Consider the following 20675-nt stretch of genomic DNA (forward strand, 5'->3'; position numbering starts at 1 on the left):
CAGTTTATCGCTGAAAAGCATCAGGATACAATGCAAGTCAATTACATTCCCCAGACCACAAGCACTACGTAGAGCAAATTCACTACATATTTCGGTTATACTACCCAAAGTAGCAGAGTTGTAATGGGGTCCCACCATAGATGTTTCTTAATTGTAAAGCAATGGTTTCCATTCAAATATTATGAGAACATGGACTTCCAAGAGATTTCATTAAGATTTGTTCTATTTAACCTGGCTAGACTTTATCAGAGTAATAATTAATTAAAAAAAAACACACAATAAAATTATTTTCTGAGAATTGGCATTTTCTCCACATATATGGCACCCTAACATGTAGTTAACTGTCCAATGAGTGTTAACTGCCCAATAAGTGAGCTGAGTCATATGTTTGTAGTGGGAGTAGCTCTCACAAAGCCCATGCACCATGAAGCCCTCTGCTATTTAAATGAATTGTCTACAAGAAGCAAAATGTCCACACCTACCTTGAACCACACAAGAAAAGTATTTTAACAAACTACACATACTTAGAAGTCACATCATCTGATACTATTTTTAACTGCTTAAAAGTCATAACCCCGTGAGATTTTGCTAAAATCTGGGAATGATTCAAGTCAATACTTCAAACCCTTCTTGGGCTACCGTAGAAAATACTTAAAATCTTCTCCACATGGTATTTCAGTAAATGCTAATAATGCCTATTTTATAAGGAACTTTCTTCCAATGAATAAAAATAAATCGATACAATTATTATATATGAATTTCCTAGACTAGAACTTTTTCAACATCATTTGCTGATTAAGAATGATGCCCCTTTTGTACAGGACAATAGAAATTCTACTGGGATCCATTGATTTCTCCACTTACTTACCATATTATTTACTTTAACATTAAATATTTGACTGAGGAAAAAAAGTTTACATGCTAAGAGAATTTAAGTAAATCTTATTCTCTTACTCAGAGAGCCCACAATAAATTAAAAGAATAAATATTTAACATCCTTCTGTAAAATTGTACTTGTGAAAAAAAACAACAGTATTTTTACTTCTGTTTTAAGCTGTGCTATCTTAGTAAAAAAAAAAAAACCCTTTGATGCTTAAGGTAGTTGCACACAAGGTGGAGTTCCCCGATCTCCCCAATGGCTTCGACTGTCCTTCCCGATTATTTATAAAGAGTGAAATCCACTGCAGACCTTTTACAGATGATTCACTCTCTTTAGAACTCCAGGAGAGATCATGCTTCTTTTCAATAAACTAGCAATTTACCTCTCAATCTACAAAGATACTACTATGCCCAAAGTAATAATCGGGGCTATCAATCTTTTTTTTTCTTTCTATATATTATACCCCTACAAACAATTTAAAAAAATCTCCACAGGAAGATTTTAACGTCTTTCATTGAACGTCTTCTTTCCTAAAACATCCCACCTACCGTATTTTTCGGACCATAAGACGCACTTTTTTCCCCCCCAGAAGTGGGGGGGGGGGAGGGGAAGTCCCTGCGTCTTATGGTCCAAATATAGCCTACACATATACTTTAAAAAAAAAAGTTTTTTTACTTGCCCAGCTCTGTGTGGTCTCTGTGTGCTTGCCCGGCTCTAAAATGGTTCTAAATGCTGCTGTTTACTTTACAGGGTTGATTACATGTGTTTATGACTGTGATGTTGGGTTTTAATGCACATAAAATATTTTAGGACACTTTGTTTCAGAATCTTTTTTTCTTCATTTCCCTTCTCTAAAAACTGGTGCGTTTTATGGTCCGGAGCGTCTTATGGTCCGAAAAATACGGTATTTACTTTTGCTATCAGTGTATTTTATTAAGCATTTATAAAGCATGCAGAATTCTAAATGATATCATACACCTTACATTCCTGAAGCAAAAATATAGCATCAAAGTTTAAGACATATAAAAAAATATTTTTACCCCATCCATAATATTAAAGGACTTAAAGCATTAAATATACTTAAATTTAACTGGCAACCAAGCTCTAAGTCATAAAGTCTAGAAATAATCATTCCAGACATAAAAGGCAAAATCATAATATTCAAATATATGATTCACAGAGAAGCGATCTTTTTTTTTTTTCACAGCAAGCTTAGCTTTTATATATTTACAATTAAAAATAATAGTCAACACAGCATTCATATTACCAACTTATTTTAACAGCTGCTTTATTGAAGCATGACAGTAACCTTTTTCTTTGACTACCAAACATGACATAATGCTCACCATTTAAAATACAGTAGAATACTAAGTATCATTTCTTAAGCCCTATAAAGAGCAAGGCTGAAAAGCTGTAGGGTTTTTATGTAGATTTAACATTATTTGTTTTGTTTGGATTTCTGGTCTGATTTGTTAAACAAGTGGTTCTGAGCATATGGCATTTTGAATCAGAGTAATCAAAGAACAAAGGATACTATATATTTCTTTAACATTCAAGAAAGAAGGAAGAAGTAATCAAACCTGCTGCAAAATAATGAAATGTTCTGACTAATGGAATAATGTGTGATGGAACAGGTAGAAATCTGAAAATGCGACAGAAAAGCAGACCTCTTCTTAGAACTAGATGCTGAGTTTGTGCTGACTCCGGGAGGAATGTCGCTATAAAAAGAGTCGCCATCTCCAGGCTTTTTTACATAATCTCCCTGGGGCAACTGTCTAAGGCATAATAAACATTTCAGAGTCAGAAAACAAGACACACACACATGAACACAGACATATACAAATATTATTTCAGGGGGGAAAAGAGGGAGGGATAATGATCTACATGAGTCAAATCCATAACAACACACGAGATTATTCATACATGTGAAAAGTTCAAGTCCTAGAGATCAGAAATGCAGTCGCTGAAGCCTTTACAGCCTGAATGAATAATGTATTGTATTAGGGGGAAAATATAGAAAGATGAAGTTTTTTATTCTCAATTCGCTATAGTTGGGGTGTTTGCTGCAGCTTTTGTCTTAAAAAAAAAAAAAAAAAATGGTGCCAAAGGAGCCCTGTTGGACAGACAGTCCTTGCCTGGATAAGGCATCCTTGTGTTTTTCACTGTGGTGAATAAACTACTCATGATTTCTAAACATTATATAAAGTACTCTTGATTGGTCTTAAAAAAAAAAACAGATGGATTTCTAAGCTATATTCTATAACATAATACAAATAAACTCTTATTCAAGGTCTCTGCTCGATTTGGAACTTCACTGTTGATTGCACAAAAATATGAAGAAGTTGAAAAAGATTCAAAGGTGAGTCAAACATATTTCTATAACTGCACAGTAGAATAGGTAAAGGCAGATAATTTAGCAAGAGGAAAAAAGGGTTGAAAAGTAACCGAATCTTGATGAAATGACGGAAGGATAATTGTAGGTGGTTGTGGGTGACCTCGGTTCTCTATCTCCACTGTAGGAGTGCAGCAGGGGGAAATCTGCCGATTCCTTTTACTTCCTCTGTCTGAAGGGTAGGGTAAAAAACTTTAGATCAGACTACCTAATCAGCTCCCTTCTTCAGCAGTTAATCTAATCATTTGCCAGTGCCTGGCCCACGAGCAGCCAACTGAATAAAACACTTGATTCAGTTCCATTCAGTACTATGGTTGGAGGGCATGAACTAGTGTTGGATGGAGAATTTCAAACAGAGCTGTTCTGAAAAAGGTCTCTAACAATGCTGCACATTTGCTAACTCCTTTTCTCATTTGGTTATTCCTTAGTTGCCATGCTAGTCATGATTACTTGCTGATGCTAAATTCTATCTAAAATATACCACTTTCAGATGTTTGCTTCCTTATGCAAACACTGTTTCAAATGTTTGAAGTACTTGGTCATTCACTCTTCTGAAGTACCAAATATCCTCACTCATATTATTTCAATCCTATATATGTATTCATACATCTCTACAAATCTAAAGATTTCCTGACATAAAATAGATAGGTTAATTTGTGAAATTAAATCTACTCCTCCCTTTGAAAGAAAGACTTCCTCATTAAATTTATAAGACTAATTTTATCTATAATTCTTTGATACATAATCCTGCAAAATATTTTTAACCCTTTAAGTGACTTCAGGTCATAACTGTAATCTTCCTGTTTCCTAGTACATTATAAAACATTAATTTTATTGAAAATATAATACAATTCTTCCACATTTATAGTGTTAATAACATAAGACAAATAATACATCTTCTTATGCAAGAGATCTTTAATTTCTGCAATTATGTTTTCTTTCTTGCTATGCATCAGTAAAATTGTCTATCAATATTTGAAAAATTCTCTCAATAAAATCAAAGTTCTCTATGTTGCCCTTTGAATCATATTAATATTTATAAAGGAATTCCAGAGACTATCCCCTCAACATCACATTTCCAATAATAATCTTTATCCTTAACAACTTATATTTGTCATTATTACCTTTAATGATAATCTTTATTCAAATTAAATAAAGACAAGTTCCAACTACACTTGACCTCTCCCATTAATTCCTCCCAATTACCTTCTTCTGGCATTTAGGCATTACAGGCCTCCTTAGCTGATAGCACAGGAGTAAATGGATTACCTCCAGCAATGGATGGGACCCTGGTTTTATTTTTTTAACTGAACATGTTTTACTACTCCTTCAATAATTTCTGTGCAGTACATACTCTTATTTTGCAGTGTACAAACATCTTACAGGCTAACCATATCGTAAACTGTGCTTTTCAGTCAAAGTGTTGGAAGGGAGTGTAAGTTCAATGAATTTCTGGGACAGCTTGTTTTTCCACCCCAGGCAGGTCACATTCTTAGCTATTTCAAAATACAGAAACTACTTTGCATTCTTAAAATTCCCTTAGTAATATATGTAACTTTCTTCACATAGTAAATACATAAACATATTAATGATTATTAATTTTGTTAAAGAACTCAAGCATAAAATTGAACACCTTTCACAGTCTAGAAATGGACCCTTTTTAAATATCCATTATATATTATAACAAATCTACATCTTCTTGTTTAGCCTTTAGTGAAGATAGAGAATATTAGGTCCCCGTGATCAAGAAAATAACATTCATCATTTGTTAAATGACCAACTTAATGATCTCTTTAAATTAAATTTATTTTTCTAGACTTTGTGCTTTATTCCTAAATTTTGGTGCTTTCATAGAATTTTTTAATCTATTGTAGCAATGACTTGAATATCACCTTAGGTGGCCTGACCAGTGCTAAGTTTCATAATAGGAAAAGTACATCATATTTACCATGTCATATGTAAATATATTAGACATGTGAATGAATTTTTAAAATAAATAATGACCAAAAGAAAACAAAAGCTTATTTAAGTAAGTTAGTTTTACTCAAAAAAGAATTGTGATGGAAGTCTGATCTTTCCTAAAAGTGTCCATTGAACCATAGTATTTAATTTAATAATTCTTGCACCTTTTCAAAATGAGGATACAATGAAAAAATGTTTTAATTAAATCTTAACCTTAATCCTGAAGAGGCATTTTTCTAGTGCTTTGTCAGTGTCTGGACTGATTGTCATTGAAATGATTACTTTACTATTTCTAAAAATATTGTGTAATGTGTCCCATGTCACACTGACAGATATGTGACTATCATTGAAATAATAATATAAAAACAAACCAAGAAAGACAAAAAAAAAAAGAAAAAAAAAAGAAGGGAGGTTTCCAAGCAAAAAACAGAGTGGCTAAAATAGGTGAAAATAGGTGAGAGAGAAAAGAAATGGGGAAGGGCACTTCTGCTGAAGGCATAGATCAGTAACACATAATCTAATTGTTCATTCTATTTCGCCTCAATCATAATGATGTGTGTTCATTTCAGACAAAGAAAGATAATATTTAAGCTGAATATAGATGTCTTATAAATCCAAGTTTAACTGATGTTTTTCTATTCTATTGTTATTTGCAAACCTGCTTGAAAACTGAAACTCAAACTTATAATTCTTGTTATAAAGTGTGCAGCTGCTAAGTCCTAAAGCCATTATGCTAAAATATATGCAATAGCATCAGCTGAAAAAATCATGGAGGCCTTCTTCCAAGAAGACTTTAAAGAAGAGGACCAACCAATAGACATCCTTCTAACTACAGGATGTATAAGAACTCTCCCTGGCTCCGAGGCTCCATGGTTCTACCCTTCACAAGATGACCTGGCAGGTTTCAAAGTGATGTCATTCGTGTATTCCACTCTGCCCCAGAATGGAGCTTTTATATTCCATTAAGCCATTTGTAGACAAAAAGGGGGGTGAAAAATAGGCTTGTTTCTTATCTTTTCGTCAGACCTGCAATTAAACCTATCATAAATTCCTTCCTATAACGAAAACCATGAGGGCATGTTCTCAGAGGAAAAACTTATTAGGTAACTTTACAGGATTATTTGTCTGGCTTCTCCAATATTTTGAAAGTTATGCCCAATTTGGCATTTCTGAGCCATTATGTAATTAATATAAATCTGATAACTGGCTACCTATTTAATATAGTCTTGCATTTAGTGTCAAACAAACTTTTATGTTCATCCATTCTTTCGCCAGCTTAACCAATATGTACAGGGCTTGCTTTTGTCGATGAGTGCCACCTTCCTCTCTAAGAACCACATCTGCTCGTTCATTTGGAGATCAGAGTAACACAAAGTCTTCAGAGACCACATACCAGTTACTTCCCTTACCACAATGCTTTACAGATGACAAAGAACTCTATCTGCTTTGAGAGTTGAGGAAAGTTTAAGTGATTTCCCAAACCACATACTAGCAAGTAGGTGTCTGATTCCTTGTCAATTGGTCCTCTTACCATGGAACCTCAAAGAAAAACTCGATTTAAAGGCAAGGACAACTCAAAATTCTTATTTTTACTTCCTGGTAACCTTTGTAACTGGGCACATCTTTATTTGAATATCTGAAGGTATTTTTACAAGACTGTAAATTTCTTAATGCATGCCTTTGTCCATTGGCCTTTCCACTTTCTCTATCATCACTTAACATGTATTCTCAAAAAGAGAAATCCTTCAGAAGGTATTTATACATTCACGGCTTCCTGATCTAAAATCCATTCTGCTAGTCCTACACTGTGAGAATTCTTGTACAAACCCGAGAATCATTAGCTAAGGACAAGGGTAAAAATAAGTAAAGGTTGTGTTAAAACAAATCAAAATGTAAAAAATAAATATCTACTTAAGATGTTATTTAAATCTAGTTTAAAACATAAACTAGATTCCAAAAGAGGAGCCAGATTGAGAAAATGATGATCATCAGAAAATAATGATCAGACTACTAACAGACATGAAATCATACCAAGTACACAGAGTCTTAGTGTAAACATCTCCTTAACTACACCTATGCATATATTGAGTGACAATAAGACTGGTGCAGCTTTACATATTCTTTTTTTTTCTTTTTTCTTTTTTGTATTGTGGACAACTCCCTTATTCTAAACAGTGCCCTGGTGAGAACACATCTCAGAGCACTTTACTTTCCCTTTTATATAGTCAGCAATATTAAATCACATTATAGCTTTAGCTCCTATGGCAATGAAGTTGAATCATCAATTTCATCAATTTTTTATCTAGTTAGCCTAATTCTGTTTTTCCCTGAAGAAAGCCACTAAACTTAGCTTTCTGATATAATGATCAACTTCTACTCAACAGAAAGTTTAAATGGCTCCAGCTCTCCTCTGGTGTTTCAACACACAAGAGGTTTAAAACATGGCACAGATAAATCTAATTGTTTTTAAATTTTAATGTAATTTATTAAATTAATACAATTTCATTTTTGCCTGTTTTACTTTTTACATTCACAAGGAGTTAGTCACTCCAGGGAAAGGTCAATTTTATTTTTTTTTCTAATACCGATGTTAACTGACCAGGATCTCAGCAGGTACCCTGTGGGCACCATTTGTTTATGGAGACTGTAGATACTTATGGCTAAATCTTACGGAAATTTTGAATTGCAACATGGAAGGAAAGAGAAGGTAAAGTTGACAATTTTCACTTGTGAAAAAATGGAAGCTGTGGTTGGGCCTGAAGAAGTCCTGCCATGTTTATTACATCTTATTCCTAATCAGCGACAAGCATTTAATAGAACACTAGGAAAAGCTAAGGAAGTAGTGATCTGCAAAGATACCTTGAGTACAAAACTAGTAACTCTGATGTAAAGACCTGCTGGGGCTTTTGATTTCCAGGATATTTCATTTTGTATCAATAGCTAACAGCATCAGTACTTTTTAAAATGAAAAAGGTGAACTCAATATGGGCTCATTTAGATTTATTTAAAAAATAAATTCTTACAGAACTATAGAAATGCTTTGTATCCCTTTTCATGGTGTACGTTAAACATAGATTTTAAGGTTATGGATGAATGGGGTGCCTGACTATGGGCTTTTTTATTTAAAAAAAAAAGTACACTAGACAATCAGATTTCTTTAACTACCTGTACAATTATCTATTCAGTAAAATATTATTTTCTTATGCAGGCTCATCACGTGATGAGGACATTCTCCAGATCACAACACTGTGCCCATAGGAATTGTATCACTTGTGAGCAGAAGTTACTGATATAACAACAGTAACAAATAAACAATAAATCCCCTCCAAAATATGAGGCAATAATAGTGTTATAAACATGAAGGAAAGCTAATTAATGTAAACGGTGACACCTTAACATAGAGGACACTTGTTTTAAAAGGAAAAAAAAATCAATTTCCCCATAGATTACTTTAAAAGTTACACAAATAATTGTAATATTGCTGGATGAAAAAAACATTAAAATTAAATAATATTTTAAAATTAATACATTTCACAGCACCATTATTAAAATTACCATTTTAAGGTCATGAAAAATCAAGATTAGTGTATGACTACTACAGCATAAAAAAAGTAAACCTGACTTATAATTGCATGTATGAATTCCAAAGATGTGAATAGGATTTAAAACTTTCAGTTGTATGTTGATTATTCTCATCACATACCTCTGTTCTCGATAGTTTCTTTTCATGGGCAAGTAGAGGGGGGGAAAAAAAGAATTAATTACCTACAAAAGTACATTAAGAGAGAGCATTAAACATAAAGGCTCTAGCATTCACTGAAAGGTCTCCACTATAGGAGGCTGACTAGCAGAGTTAAAACAGGGAATCCAAAGTCACAAAAACACACATTTCACTTATCTTTAGGAGAAGAGACACCAAAGGATTAATGACAACATTTCCAAGTAACTATTTTTAGGGCATAAAAACTACAGCTATTAAAGAGTAACTTTTCTCAATATCTATTGCATCATATTAAACACTATATTTAGTAAGTTCTAAAGTCAACCCTGTTTCAAATAGAGGTTGACTTTATATTGCTTTAAATAATAAAATTAAGTAATCAAGTTACTTATATATATTGTTTTAAAAATATAAAAATCATAATCCATCCCTTTTTAGATACAATATATACCCAAACTAAAACTATACCTAAGGATTTAAAGTAGGAGAAGATAAGTGGACATTAGGACATTTTATTTCATCATGTGTGATAAATTAGAGTGAGTTAATTTCCAGCTATTATGGGCCTCCTAAGTTATTACCACTTACTCACAAGCTTCACATTAGAAATACTGTGTTCAAAGTTTAGTCTCCGGTATTTTACATGGTCATTTACTACAATAAAATTATATGTTTTAAAATAAACCAATCTGGGGGGAGGGAGGGAGTGTTCTAGGGGATGTGGTATTGAGGCACCAGTGACTTTAAACTCAAAAGAGTTAATTTATAATTTTCTATCATTACCTAATTAGGTGTTAATATTTTGAGGACAAGTTAGAAAAGTCAGCCAATTGAATAGTGGGCTCTTTCCTCCACGGTCAAAATAATGTTTCCTCATGGATTTTGTCTGGAGCACCGTTAGCTCCAATCTATTCTGGGTGGCCAATAAGTATCTCGTTTAATAATGAGCTAATGAGGTTAAAAATGCCAATTAGTTACTTATTTTTCATTCCTGAAACCATTAGATGGGGGGAAATATAAGCCCTGAATCTTTTTTTTCAACATATTTTACTTTTTTCTCTCTCTCAATCTGATTACTTGAGTGGTCCCGCAGTTTCCAATGAGTATTCCTTATTTCCTAGTCTGCTATTTCCCAACTCACTCTAAGGCTTGACTAAGGGGTAGAAAGTTTAATTGGTAGGATTAATGAGAAAATAAATGAGCTCTCCGGACTTAAATCCATTTTTTGAATTTGAAATAGAATATGTGGAATATCATATTAATAAAATTAATTTCTGTATTGACATTTTCTACATTCTCATTCTATTTTTAAACATATTATTTATAAGTTTAACATTAAAATTTTCATCACTTAGGTTCAAATTATTTATGAAGACGATACTGCAGTACAGAAAAAATAATTGTCTTTTTCCTTAATGAATCTGCAAAGTACATATATTTAGAAATAAAAACTATGACACTTCAAAAATTTTCATAAAATAAGAAATGATATACAGAAAAAAGTACTTTTAATTCTAATCATTAAAATAAATAAGCACAGGTCATCTCATTAGCAATAGAAGATGTTTAGGATTTCATATTTTCTGAAAGGTTATTTTTTCCAAGATTCTACAAATGAAATATTGTCCTGGCTGGTGTGGCTCACTTGATTGGAATGCCATCCCTTATACCAAAAAGTGACAGGTTTGATTTCTGGTCAGGGCACATACCCAGGTTGTGGGTTTGATCTCTAGTTGGGGCATGAGTGGGAGGCAACTGATCAATGTTTGTCTTTCACATCAATAAAATGTTTCTCTCTCTCTCAGAATTTTAAGAATGCATTAAAAATGAAATAACAATTTGCATCAGTAGGTGGCAGAAAATCGCACAATACAGAACTAACAATTTTGCTTCCCCTTTCACATGGAAATGAAACCACTGAGCTACTTTAAAACAACATTTGTGATGGCAATTACTACATAAGTCTTGCATCAGGCAAGTCAAGGATATTGTGTAGCTCCAAGATGGAGTTAATTCACCTGAGGTGTGAGGGGAGATCAAACAATATGTAGAAAAGCTTTCCTTTTGGGCTATCACTTTATAACTCCAAATGGTATGCTAAAATCAGCCCATGCAAGTATAATAATACAATACACCTAAGGCCCTGCACATCAAAGAGGCCCAGAGAGAGGTGTTGAGCATCTATGAGCTGGTACAGAGTGAGACATTCATTTAATCAGGCAAACCATTACTACTACTATGCTGTGCTCTCCTTGCTTGTATGCTAAATGCTACTATGCTCTATGTGTGATGTTAATAATGCCTTTGTCAAATGGCTTTCTGTGTTTTAATGCTTGCAGCAAACAAACTGACCACTCCCTCGTTTCAGTCAAAGAACCCCCTTCAGGGTTCAGACCTCACCATAAGCAGCGGTCTCATACACTTTTAAAGGTATTCCCTTAGATTCAACTGGTTTAAGATCATGTCAGGTGCTAATAATAACAGCAAACAATTACACAGTGCCTAGTCTATTGAAAGCTTTGGAGGAATTTTAAAGTCTGAAACATTCTAATTCCCAACTCTTCATTGAACTAAGTTTGGTCTATGAGGGGGGAAGTGCTATAGAGTAAGGTAATGTGCAGAGAGCCTAGCAAAAGTCACAGGACTCACAAATGGAGAAACTCTAGGGCTGGGAGCTGATATAGCATCAGAATCAGCACAACTATGAGCTTTACGTTGAAATATTAAAGAGACCTTCAGGTTCACCTTTGTTTAAGTTTTAATTTATTAACATTAAATAAGTTATTTGAATATTAAGGACAGTTTTCACATCATAAGATTGAAGTATTTAAGTAAATGGAACATATTTAACATGTAAATGTTTGGAATATTTGAAGCCATTTACTTAGCTAAATGCTTAAGGGGATCTGAGTTTTCAAAAATTATATGGCATAACTTTTAAAAATTTATAAATTGAACCCCCCAAAAATTGCAAGGTGAACTTTGACGCATAGGAAGGAATTGGGCTTTTAAAAGCTACAACTTAAAAGTTGAATTTCAATTTTAACAAACACCTCTAAGCAGTCTTTTCTTCACACACAAACACCCACATATTTAACAAATGATGCTTCCTTTACACTGGCTGTGCAGATGAAGAGGTTTTGCCCTCCGCCCCAGGCACAGTCATCACATGCACCAGGTACCAGATCTGTGGCTACCGCTCTTGCTGCTGTCTATGACTGTTATTATTAAAGCACTGTGCTCTCTAATTGACAAGCTTGCCTAAATTTCTGGATATGGTTTAAATCAAGAGAGAGTCTGTGCCACTCAAAGAGTAAACCAATACAGCCTCTGTGTAAGATACAATTTAGACTGATTTTACTTCACATAATGGGTTTTTTTTTAAGATATATTTTTACTGATTTCAGAGAGGGAGAGATATAGAAACATCAATGATGAGAGAGAATCACTGGTGGTCTGCCTCCTCCTGCATGCCCCCCATCCCTGAGGATTGAGCCCAAAACTCAGGCATGTGTCCTGACTGGAAATTGAACAGGGACCTCCTGGTTCATAGGTCAATGCTCAACCACTGAACCACACCAGCCGGGCTCACATCATGGTTTTAAGACAATATTCAGTACTTTTAGAACAGATGGGAAATATCTCAAACTCTAAAAACAAACAACGATAAATTATTATCACCTCGAATCATGTGAGGTACAATAATTGATTGAATATTGAGCCCAATTTTCACTGACACAAAACTTTACAGGTGTTTAATTCCCTTGAACAAAATGTTTTAAAGTGTATTTTGATAGTTAAAATACTGAGATATTTCACTTACTTATAACCCCATGCAGTCATTCCTAATATGAGGGCCAACACTAAAATGGTGCCAGCAATTATGCCTATTATGATATTGGTACCAGCAACACCTGGAGAGAAAAAAGGAACAATAAAAATCAATCTCTGGGATTGAAATTTTGATATAAAATTCTTTCAGGAATTTATTCTCCACATTTGCAATCCTCACACCAACAACATTATTTTAAGATATTTTTAATAAGTAGATATTTTTTAACGGGAAGAAAAATCAACCATAACTTAGCAATATGCATCAATATTGTGTATGTTCTAATTCTTGCCCTGATTATTTCTACATAATGGTGTGACTTTTGACAAGTAACTTAAGTTTATGGCCCTGAATAGCAGCACCTCCGCATAAACTTCTGGAACAAGCTCCAGACCACCATTGCTAAGACTACAGATAGCAAAATCCTTTTTTTTTTTTCTTTTCTTTTTTTTTTTCCAATCCTCACTTGAGAATAATTTTACATTGATTTCTAGAGAGAGTGGAAGGGAGGGGGGAGAGACCCAAGAGAGAAAAAACATCAATGTGAGAGAGACAGGTCAATTGGTTGCCTCTGGAACTGCAGACCAGGGCGGGGGGATGGAGCCTGCAACCCAAGTACATGCCCTTGACCGGAATCAAACCCAAGACCTTTCAGTCCCTGGGCCAGTACTCTGTGCACTGAGTCAAACTGGCGAGGGTATATACCAAACTCCTAATTATTCTAAACTTTATGAGTAGAGTCATATTGGCTAAGATTTTTAACCTATCTGTGTGGTCAGAATGAACCTTTTTTTTTCCCCCTCATCCTTTGGAGATCAACTTGTTTCAGGATTTGAGCATTCTTTAATCCATTTGGGCCACTCTAGCTTTTAGAACTGCACCTGTTATTTCTGACCCATATCCATAAGCCCTTTCTAAACACTCGGGGCAACATTACTAGTTCTAGAATTACACACCGTTCAGGCTATAGAACTGATGTTGAAGACAAAAGAGAATTTATAAAAATATAAAATTATTCTTTTAAATTCAGAAATTAAGTATGACTACTTTCTTAATTTAAAAAAAAATGCTAAGGTTTGTTGTCATCCCCAAATAAGTACTGCACAAAACTTGTAAAAGAAATCTCAGTCTGAATACTAAATTCAATATTACATAACATTACAAGTTAATGGAAATGATCAGTTTCACAGTGTGGGCCTCACTGCATATTATAACTCATTATTGTCTGAATTTAATTGATATTTGAGTGATAACAATAATCCAAATGAAACTATCTGAAGCACAGTGTTCTTCCTTGTGTATAAAGGCTATGTAACGGTACCAAGTTCAACTTACCGTTGCCAGACAGAGTTATACCAGCCTTTTCATCATCGTTGAGAGGGAAGTACGTGCTGCAGTCAGCACCGGTCCAGTGCATGTTACACACACACTTCAACTCATTACTGCAAACCTGAAATCCAAAATCAATCCAGAGGGAAAGTCAGCTCTCTGGTGCAGAGGCACGAAAAATAAGCATTAATTTCTAATTATTATATGCCTAGAATTTGATGGGACTGAAAAATTATCAGTACTTCCTTCCTAATGCTAATTACTTATTCCTTACCCACGTACCTAAAAAATATTTTCAAGAGATCAATGGTTGACCCAAAGGGAATAATACATTTTAACAGAGAAATAAATGTCTATGTCTAAAAACATCAGTGAAGTTCTTGTTCTGAATTTCATCCACTTAATTTTATAAAAGGGAGATTTTAAAAACTAAGCAGAAATAAAATTATTGTCCAATTATCCAGTACAAAGGTCTCTTTCTTCCAAAGAATCTTTATAATTAAACTATTCATCTTTTAGGAAGCAGGTAAGATCAAGAGAAGCCTGACAAAGAAGCCTGAGGCTTTGCAGTGGTCTGGGAGGGAAGCTTTACAAAGCCATAACCTTGGCACCTCAACGCACACTGCAGAGACGAGCTCCCTCAAGGTCATGGAAAACAAGAGCTCCCTCAAACTACATTTTAAAAATTTATCAGATAATCTGTCTGCATTCACATATCCAGGAGACCAAACCTATACCTAGATCTTACAATTCAAAGCCACTTCTAATGGAGTGGGAGGCCGGGGAGAATTCGGTTGGGTTGGAGATCAGAGTTCTTCACTGGGTAGCTGTCTTTTGTCTGATCTAATTTGTCAGAGGATGACATTCATCCACATTGAAACGTAACTGTCAGATATGATTAACAGCCCTGGCCAGTTTAGCTCAGTGGTTAGAGTGTCAGTCTGCAGATTGAAGGGTTGTGTGTTCGATCTCCAGCCTTGGTCCAGGCTTGTGAGGGAGGCAACCAATCGATGTGTCTCTCTCATGTTGATGTTTCTCTCTCTATCCCTCCCCACTTTCTTTCTCCCTTCCACTCTGTCTGAAAATCAATGGGAAAAATATCCTCAGGGGAATATTAAAAAAATATATATGATTAACAAAATGCATATCTCAAATAAATGTCTGAAGATTAACAAATATGCAAGAAGAAAAAGCTTTAGGCTTAGAGTCAGAAAGCCCGAGTTTGATTCCTCATTTCATCACCATCTTTTATTTTTTCTGGTTTAAAAGAACTTTTTTACTGCCCAGATCGTTTCTCCTTGTGTCTTATTTCCCACTCCCTTCACCCCATTTCCTTTTTTTATTAGCTATAAATTTAAGCTTAGGGAAGCTTGCCTTTGTCTTATTAAAAAAACCAAACAAACAAACAAACAAAAAACAACAACAACAAAACAAAGCTTTTATATCATTTGCTAACCTGATCTTGTTTTAAGAGAGAGATGATAGTTATCTTGCAAGACTAAAATTTATATCATGAACGATGCAAATCTAAGTCTGGTGGTACTAAAAGTCTAGGTGAATAAAGTATGGTAATTCATTAGCATGAATGACCAAGAAAAATGTGGGGTTTTTTTTCTTTTCCACTGTCCATCCAAAATGTATTTCCCCTAGCATCCTCTTTTTAAGGAAAGGAGACTTAGCAGAGCCCTTAAAAGAAACAAAGCTATTTAATATACTAAGTAAGCCTTCTCTGTTCTCCTGTGCAATAAGAATTCCTATCCAATGGAAAAGAGCAAGTCCTTCCTAAGGAAATTCTTGGCATATCCCTGGGGACATGCATGGAATGACGAGGGCTGCAGGCTCACAATTCCAGGACAGAGATACTATCCATCAACCAGCTAATACACCAGTTCAAGCAGTGAATCTTGAATGAGGGTAAGAAGGAAATCACAGCATATGCCGAAAGAAAAAGAACCAGAAACGGTTTCGTTAGTATAGGGGTTCCTGACTAAAAAAATGACAAAATGTAACCAATAATAGAGCATGCTTCTTTAACCTATAAACATTTCTGTAGATACATGACCGAAAGAACAGAATTTAGTATTTTAAACAGGCCACTCTTTCTATGTGTCGGTGAAAAACGTTTTCCTAAATTCTGTTTTTATGTCTAGGCCAGTGGTCAGCAAACTCATTAGTCAAAAGAGCCAAATATCAACAGGACAATGATTGAAATTTCTTTTGAGAGCCAAATTTTTTTTTAAACTTAAACTTCTTCTAATGCCACTTCTTCAAAATAGACTCACCCAGGCCATGGCATTTTGTGGAAGAGCCACACTCAAGGGGCCAAAGAGCCACATGTGTGTGGCTACAGTTACTTATGGTCTGTCTTAATCAGCCAGTGCCTGGGCCTCAACAGTTGTTAAATATTGTGGCCACTGCCCTGCTTTTTACTCCTTTCTAATACCACTATAGTTTGTTGAAATTTGTCTCTTCGATCACTTGCAGAAAACTGGCATACTAATGGCCCACTACACGAAATTCATGCATGGGGGGTGGGGGTGTCCTTCAGCCCAGCCTGCACACTCTCTCGGGGGATGTCCCGGGATCAGACCTAAACCGGCAGTCGGACATCCCTCTTGCAATCCGGGACCACTGGCTCCTAATCGTTCACCTGCCTGCCTGCCTGACCACCCCTAACCACTCTACCTGCCAGCCTGCTTGCCCCCAACTGTCCCCTGACAGCCTGATCGCCCTCAACTGCCCCCCTTGCCAGCCTGCTTGCCCCTAACTGTCCTCCCCATGCTGGCCTGATCGCCCCCAATTTCCCCCACTGCTGGCCTGATAACCCACAACTTCCCTCCCCTCATGGCCTGATTGCCTCTAACTACCTCTGCCTAGGCCCCACCACCATGGCTTTGTCTGGAAGGATATTCGGAAGGTCTCCTGGAAGCTCTCCCAGTCTAATTAGCATATTACCATTTTATTAGTATAGATGAGATCACACTAACATAATGGGAAAGTATTTGGTTAGGAAGTTATACTGTTTCTTATTTCTAGGCTTTTGCAGAGGACACGACAGAAATATTCAAATGACTATGACAAAACAACTGTATACATATTTGCTTAGAAACATGGACAAAATAACTGTTTACATATCTGCTTATAAACATGGACAAGCATGGTTTGTATTATTACAGAAACAAGCAGTTTAGGGTCATATCTATTTCTGATACAAAAGAAATGAGTAATTCCCCATGGCAAGGCACTGAATACTCACTCCGTTTCCTGAACAAACAATGCCTTCTTTATTGCTTAAGCAAGTACTAAAGTTGAAGGAGGCCACAGGGAGACACCTGTGTTCTAAGCACATCATTTGGGGACCACACGGTGTCCCATCTTCCACATAGCCAAGATCTACATCTTCTTCAAGCTTAACGTGCCCACCACTGAAAATAAATAGAGAGAAAAAAATGGATTCCATTCATTCACATTCATTTTGGGAATATGCATAACACTAAAAAAGTAGGCAATGTCACTTCCTCTATTTTCTATTTATTATCTAATTAAAAAATGGTAACGTAAGTTTTCTGATAAACAGAGAAAGCAATTTAATCTTTTGATCTAACTCTTTTCAGAGATACTAATATATTTTAGAATTTCAATATAATTATTATTATAATAGTGCTTGGATTTAAATAGCTTTATCATTTGACCTGGGATATCATGTACAAGTCAAATAAGCTATTATTACTAGTAATTGATTTGATAAGTCTGTAGTTTTAAGATTTCAAACACATTTTGAACAAAATAAGAATTGACTTTAGTTTACATTTCCCAAAATGATTGCTATAATTACAAATTACATTTGAGAATGGCTTAACTATTTGTTGTACATTCACTATAGCAAGCCTGCATGTAATGTAGGAACTTAAAAAATAAATAATAGATATTGAAAATGTATGTTCATAATCAACTTATCCATATGGTACCATGTCAAGAGCTCCATTATTTTTATTCATTTTTATGAAAATTATACATGTATAGAATTTGAAGAGTCAAATAGATAACTTAGTTCTTTATTAGTAAATGTCAAAATCTCCATGAAAGATGCATCTAAACATCTAAACATCACTTCATCTTCCTGTGGACTCTCTTCTGGAGTTCCCATCTGGACTCCCTTCGCGCCTGTCTGATCTGGCTGTCCTCTGCACCTGGTGCACAGCTGTGCCTCTTGGATTTCCTGTCACCATTCACCTCAAGGTGTGGATCTTGATTCCTAAATTCCCTGCCTTTCTCTTTCTTAGCTAACTCCTTCATTTTGGTGCAGAACAATCTCCAGTAGCTTCCTGAGAAAAGATTTAAGGAAGTAAATTTGGGGGGAACTTGCATATCTAAAAGTGTCATTTTCTATCCTCATCTCTGACTGATATTTTGTCTGGGTACAAAACTCTAGTTTGGGAGACATTTTCTCCATTGTCTTCTGGCTCCCAGGGCTCCTGTTTATAGATCCCAATGCCTGATCATTTTTTCCCCCTCCTTTCTGGAAACACTGGGAAAAAATTCAATGTTCTGAAATTTCATGATCATTATGTTTAAATGTACCTCTAATTTCACTTATTGTACTGGGCACCTGGTGAGCCCATCAATAAAGAAATTCAAGTTCATCAGCTCTAGACAATACTCTTGAGTTACTCATTGACCCTGTTCTCTCTGCAGTTTTCTCTATTATTTCTTTATTATTTCAATCTTAATTTGATGAGCTCTTTTATATGTTAATGTCTTTCCCTCTTTTGCCCTATTTTCTGGATAAAAAAATTTCAACTACTGAGTTTAATCGTATTTTTAACTTTCAATACATTTTCCTTCTCTGAATGTTCTTCATTTTGGAAAATAACACTATTCTTGTTTTATGATATGTATACCTTATCACTCCTAAAAATTGATGGGTGGTTTTTCTAGTTGGTTGTTTTCATCTCTTTATTTTTCTTCACGTTAGATGCTTTCTTCCTGTAGCTGATAATCAGCTCATATTTGCGGTGTGGGAATAGACAGATGTTTGGAAATTTCAGGGCTTTCTGAGTGAACATCAGTGAGACTGGACCACTTCATACAACCTTGATATCAATATTGTCTGTTATTCTTCAATCTGGACACCTTCTATTTTACTTTCTCGGGATATAAAGCTCAAATCTTTCCTGGGAGGATGAGCAATACCCACTGTAGCTGAGTCAGGAAGTAATTTGTAGTGTTTCTTTAATAAATTATATTTTAGCCTCCCTTCCCTGTCCCTTAATCCTTTATTCCCTCTTCCACAGTAAATGACATTGCACTTTTTTTAGTTTAGTTTTTTGAGAACTGGCTGTATATATTGGCTTAGTTCTCAAATTAGCTTTCTTAATTTTGATACTCATTTGTCACATCCATTTGCTTTCCACATTCCAAGATGTTGTTGCTATCGTCACCTCTCCCTTTCTCTGCCTCCCTGTGAATATATGAATTTAAAAAAAACCACTGAAATGACTGAGTGTCATTTTAGTGGAATCTCAGGAGAGAAAAAAAAGAACATACATATGATTTCACCCCAAAATTCACATTCTTTTTCCTTCACAAGAATAAAATGCAAATTCTTTTATGTATGACTCTGACTCCCTATAACATGCCACTGGATATGCTAAAACACTTTTTTAATATTTAGTAAGTGAATGAATGACCTTTGGATGACTATTCTTTTGGAATACAGCTCTAATTCTTATCTTCTTTTTGCTCTTTTCTGTCCCAATCTACTCAATTATCTCTATGGGTGAGATTCTTTTTTTGGTTTAACATAAGCCAAAATGTGTGTGTGTGTGTGTGTGTGTGTGTGTGTGCAATGATTGCTATATTTACAAATTACATTTGAGAATGGCTTAACTATTGTACATTCACCATAGCAAGCCTGTAATGTAATGTAGGAACTTAAAAAATAAATAATGGATATTGAAAATGTATGTTCATAATCAATTTATCCATATGGTACCATGTCAATAGCTCCATTATTTTTATTCATTTTCATGAAAATTATACTTTCATAGAGTTTGAAGAGTCAAATAGATAACTTAGTTCTGTATTAATAAATGTCAAAATCTACTAATTTATTAATCCTGAACTTCATTCTCAGAAGATGACTAATGTTCTCATGGATGGTCAGTGATATTTACCTGCAGTTTAATGTTCTTCCCTGCTGCACAACTAAAGTAGATGTGATTTCACCATCAAGTTCTCCAAGCCGTGGGATATTGCCAATATTGGTACACAAGAGGTAGCCACAAAGCACATCCCTGTGTTAAAAGAGTACCAAGTATTTACTTTACAACCATGTGCAGTGAGAACAATAATCTTATCTCACTTTAGCATTTATTTTTTATCAACTATATATTTGTTCATGTCACAAGAAAAATAAAATAAGCCCAAACTAGTTTATTCCAGACTTAAAACATGTCCCCTCTGATTTAGAAAAATCTGAAACTCTTATTGGTGCACCAACATCTCAACTACTCTCTAGCTTTTTTTTTACTATCCACTAGTTCAAATGTTAATAGAA

At 34.9% G+C, this 20675-nt stretch overlaps 1 protein-coding gene across 19 annotated transcripts in view; it reads right to left on the minus strand.

The window, feature by feature from the left end:
• The window catches only part of ADAM22 (ADAM metallopeptidase domain 22), a 165818-nt gene that overhangs the window by 15114 nt on the left and 130029 nt on the right, over positions 1 to 20675 (minus strand). For 7 of the 19 annotated variants that reach the window (XM_045578463.1, XM_045578465.1, XM_036429515.2 and 4 more), the window contains exons 22-27: positions 20293 to 20412; positions 17373 to 17541; positions 14123 to 14237; positions 12779 to 12869; positions 8938 to 8955; positions 2461 to 2655 (exon numbers count right to left, since the gene is read on the minus strand). In XM_045578463.1, the coding sequence (XP_045434419.1) occupies positions 2461 to 2655; positions 8938 to 8955; positions 12779 to 12869; positions 14123 to 14237; positions 17373 to 17541; positions 20293 to 20412 (708 nt within the window). The remainder of the gene's footprint in view (positions 1 to 2460; positions 2656 to 8937; positions 8956 to 12778; positions 12870 to 14122; positions 14238 to 17372; positions 17542 to 20292; positions 20413 to 20675) is intronic. The other 12 variants (XM_045578470.1, XM_045578467.1, XM_036429519.2 and 9 more) reach the window with 3 other exon arrangements.

This window comes from Pipistrellus kuhlii, unplaced genomic scaffold (genome assembly GCF_014108245.1).
Source record: "Pipistrellus kuhlii isolate mPipKuh1 unplaced genomic scaffold, mPipKuh1.p scaffold_m20_p_10, whole genome shotgun sequence".
Taxonomy (NCBI): Eukaryota; Metazoa; Chordata; class Mammalia; order Chiroptera; family Vespertilionidae; genus Pipistrellus; species Pipistrellus kuhlii.